This window comes from Gavialis gangeticus, unplaced genomic scaffold, assembly GCF_001723915.1.
Source record: "Gavialis gangeticus isolate Ggan-Ray unplaced genomic scaffold, GavGan_comp1, whole genome shotgun sequence".
NCBI classification, from domain to species: domain Eukaryota; kingdom Metazoa; phylum Chordata; order Crocodylia; family Gavialidae; genus Gavialis; species Gavialis gangeticus.
The window spans coordinates 78,638,526-78,642,354 of NW_017728994.1; the positions used below are offsets into that span (position 1 = coordinate 78,638,526).

Here is a 3,829-nt window from a genome sequence, read left to right on the forward strand (position 1 = left end):
GCCGGGCTCTGGGGCACGGAGCGGGTCGAGAGCAAACGGGCTCGCGGCCCCCGCGCCCCGCGCCGGCGGCTCCGCTGCTCGAGGTGCCCCTGCAACAGTTGTGCTGGCTCCTGCGCGGCCCCGCTTTACTAAACCCCGGGAAGTCTTACTGGGGCGGCGGAGGCTTCAAAACAAAACCGCGCAGGAAAGCATCGCTGTTTCTATAACAACCCCGCGCTCTTTCCCACTGGGATTATCTCCCCTTTGTAAACCCGGGCCGCTCCTGCCCCACAAACGCACTGGCCCTTTGCGCTGCAACAGCCCGGGGGTTGGGCAAGAGGGAAAATTAAAGCCAAAAAAAAAAAAAAAAAAAATGGGGGGGAAACTCTCTAAAAGAGAAGTTTGTTAAATAATTTATTGATTTATACAAAGTCTTTCCAACCGCCATGGAGACAGCAATACTTCAAATCCAATTTAAAATCAGTAGCCACTTCTCTCTCTCTCTCCCGCTGTAGTTTTTTTGGTTGTTGTTGGGTTGTTTCTTTTTAAATGTAATTGAGCATCAGATCCATAGAAGAAATAAAACCGCCAGAACACTGAATAAAAGAGGAGGGGTGAAATAAAAACAGCCATTTTTACACTAGAAATATACATCACAAAATCTGAACTTTACTATATACAAAGTGGCTGAGCTGGAGTCGGCGATCCATACAAAACGGTAACAAAATCTGATTGTTAGGAGCAGGACATCGGCAGAAAGGAGAAAAGAAAGGGGGAGACTATTAAGCAAAACAAAAGGGAAAGTTGGAAAGATTCCTCTGTAATTTACATCAATGAGAAGGAAGATAATTTCATAACTTATTCTGTAAAAAATATATACATTTCACATACATCTTAGGCTGTACAACACATCACTTTAAACATCCAGTTACAATTCTTCTTTATAATGTTTTATACCCTGGTTATTTCAGCTTCTCTAAAGCGCCTTGGGGAGCAGTCAGTCTCGCGGGCCAGCGGCTCTCGCCCTGTATCACAACGTGTCCGAGTTGGTGCTGCAGGGGCTGATGAGGGCTAAGTTTGTGGATTTGTGCTTTTTCAATAACCTCGTGATTTTCTCATCGTCTGAGTTGGGGTCCAGAGGTTTGTTATATTCGTCATCGTCCTCATTGTCCGAGCTCTCCTTCAGCTTCTCAGTCTCTGAATCGTGTTTCTTCTTAGCCGAGGCCATTTCTGCTGCGTGCCTCTTCCTCCACTTCGTCCTCCTGTTCTGGAACCACACCTGTTGGGACCGGCAGAAGACGGGGAAGCCCCTTAGCTGTGAACGGCACCTGCCCTCCCCTTCCTTACACCCAGCACCCTTCGTTTCTCTTGCCCTCTGCAACTGTTGCTTGTCCTGGGTTACTCCTGTTTGCAAAAGGGAAGCTGGGTGCAAGCTTAAGCAGGCCTTTCACCTTCATGCATTCAGTAGCAATCCGGCAGGCTCCTGTTAGCCCTAATAAAATTCACTGTCTATGACCGCCACTTTTAACTATTAACAGTAACGTGAGCCAGCCAGCACCACGCAGAGGATTACAGACTGGCTCAACTGCAAGAGAAGAGCTGGAGAGAAAGGTTTTGTTTGGGGCAGTTGTGCTCCCTTCCCCGTGACATAGCCGATTCAAACGCATCTTTTCTGTCTAACAACGTAAGGAGGGAAAATTACAATAACGTGCCAGTGCTGTGTCCCACTCCTGGCTCTTTTTACATTTTTTTTTTGCATTGAGAAGAATATAGATAGAATTAACTGTTGCTCAAATTAAATGTTGATAGCATTGGAAAACTGTATTGGTCCCTAGCATGAAATGGCCTAGTCAAAAAAAGACTTAGTCTAACTCATAAAATTGTATGTAACAGTGTGTACAACATACAGTACAACTAGAAACATTTCCCAGTGTTTCTTGTGGTTAAAGAAAAATTACACTCAGAGTAACCGCACACAGGGAACTCACTGGAGTACTGATAAATATGAAACCATTTCACCTGAGTAGGGTTTTTTGCACTAACTTGCAATCTAGGGACTCGCTTTGTTAAAGATAAGGTGAAACTACTTAAAAAGAAAAAAAGGAGAAATATATGAAATGCACCTAATTTTAAGAAGGAATAGCCGTAAATTCCCCCTGGACTTTTGTTTAATACTGTATTGGCGATATTTTAAACTAAGAGTGAAAAGCTGTTGTGTTGTCCAGAAAACAGAGACTATCACTCTTGTGAGCTGAAGAGCGTGGGCATTTCAGTGCTATGTCCCGTCCCAACGTGGGAGCCTAAACCCCCGGAGAAGCAGCAGCTCTGCTCCAGCCCGGGCCCGATTCCCTTTCCGCGCCTGCGAGCGTTGTCCTGTAGTGCGGACAGGGCTCTTGCTGCGGTAGAAAGCGCCTTACCTTGACTTGACTTTCTGTCATTCCTAACGAGTAGGCGAGACGAGCTCTCTCTGGGCCTGCCAAGTATTTCGTTTGTTCAAAGGTTTTCTCCAAAGCAAAAATCTGCTGCCCTGAGAAAGTTGGTCGTGAATGTTTCTTCTTTCCGTCTTTGTCCAGAACCATTCCCGTCTGGGCTGAAAACATAGGACAACATATCTCCGTCACTCACGAGCTTTTGCATGTAAACTTAGGGCCAAAATCTGCTCGCCCTCGAGAGCGAGGAGCAGCTCGGGTTCCGCGCAGTGACTCCGGAGGTGGGACCAGATTTTAGCCTTGGAAGTTTAAAAGCAGCCCAGAGCTGCTGAAGCCGCATCCAAATGCAAGCAAGAGTGTCATCAGGTCGGATTGCGGCGTTTCAGTCCATCCTAGCGCCCAGTGCTGGGCTACGGGACCGTGACTCACGTACCACCACATGGCCTGTGTTTTACGGCCCCGGGGTCGGCTGCAGACACGCGCTTACATCCATTGTTTTCTGGAAAAGCTTCCCCGCACCCGCACCCCCAAGGAGACCCTTCTGATAGCTCCAGAGAGATGGACTTTATCCCCAGCAATCATGTCCCGCAGCCAGGCATTAAACTATGACTGGGGGGGTGGATTTCAAAATTATTTTTTTACTTCAGGGATCTTGATAAAGTCTAAACGTAGGGTAGAAATAAGGAAACGACCGCCCCCTCCCCCTTTCCCCGGCTACAAGCAGATGTGAGCTCACTTACCAGGACAGGCGAGTCGGGGATCTCTCCAGGGAGAGCCCTGCATAACGCCCGGCCAGAATATGGGAGGTCGCCCAGGCAGCTCCGCCAAGGGCTTTGGGTACCTGGACACAGCTGCTGGGTTAAAATACATCCCTGCTGAGGTAGCCAGTCCATTAATCCGGGGCAGCCCGCTAAGGAGGTTACTGGCAGCTCCAACAGGTCTCCCCAGGATATCGCTTATTCCGTGCGGCGTCCCCAAGGGGATCTGTGTGTTCAGGCCGCCGAGGGTCGGTGTCTTGAAGCTGGAGGGATTCTGCAGGGTGTAGGGGAACAGAGACGTCTTCATTTCAGCCATGTTATGCAGAGCAGCCAGCGGCGTACTGCTCAGCACGAATGCACTCTGGCGATTAGTATCCATCTGCCCCACCGCTAACATTTGTGAGCATCAATAAATACTTCTTTTAAAACGAGCCAGCTGCTGTATTCTTAAACCCACAGGAGACGCGCGCCAGGGACGGGCTCTTTAGTCTTTTTTTTTTTCTTTCTGCTTTCAAGATTCAAAGTAGCAAAGTTTGTGCGGAGTAGCGAAGCAATCGCCTCTGCTCTGCCAGGACCTGCGACAACAGCAACGCACGCGTTAAAGTTTCAGTCTGTGGCTAAAAAAAAAAAAAAAAAAAAAAAAAAAAAAAAAAAAAAAAAAAA

The 3,829-nt window shown here is 47.9% G+C and overlaps 1 protein-coding gene across 1 annotated transcript; it reads right to left on the reverse strand.

The window, feature by feature from the left end:
• Positions 1-527: 527 nt before the first annotated feature.
• Positions 528-3,792, reverse strand: NKX6-2 (NK6 homeobox 2). Its single transcript, XM_019502210.1, has 3 exons — positions 3,149-3,792; positions 2,397-2,569; positions 528-1,258 (listed from the first exon to the last, which is right to left on the reverse strand). The coding sequence occupies exons 1-3, from the start codon at positions 3,561-3,563 to the stop codon at positions 1,010-1,012; spliced, it is 837 nt and encodes a 278-aa protein (XP_019357755.1). The 5' UTR covers positions 3,564-3,792; the 3' UTR covers positions 528-1,009.
• Positions 3,793-3,829: the final 37 nt, after the last annotated feature.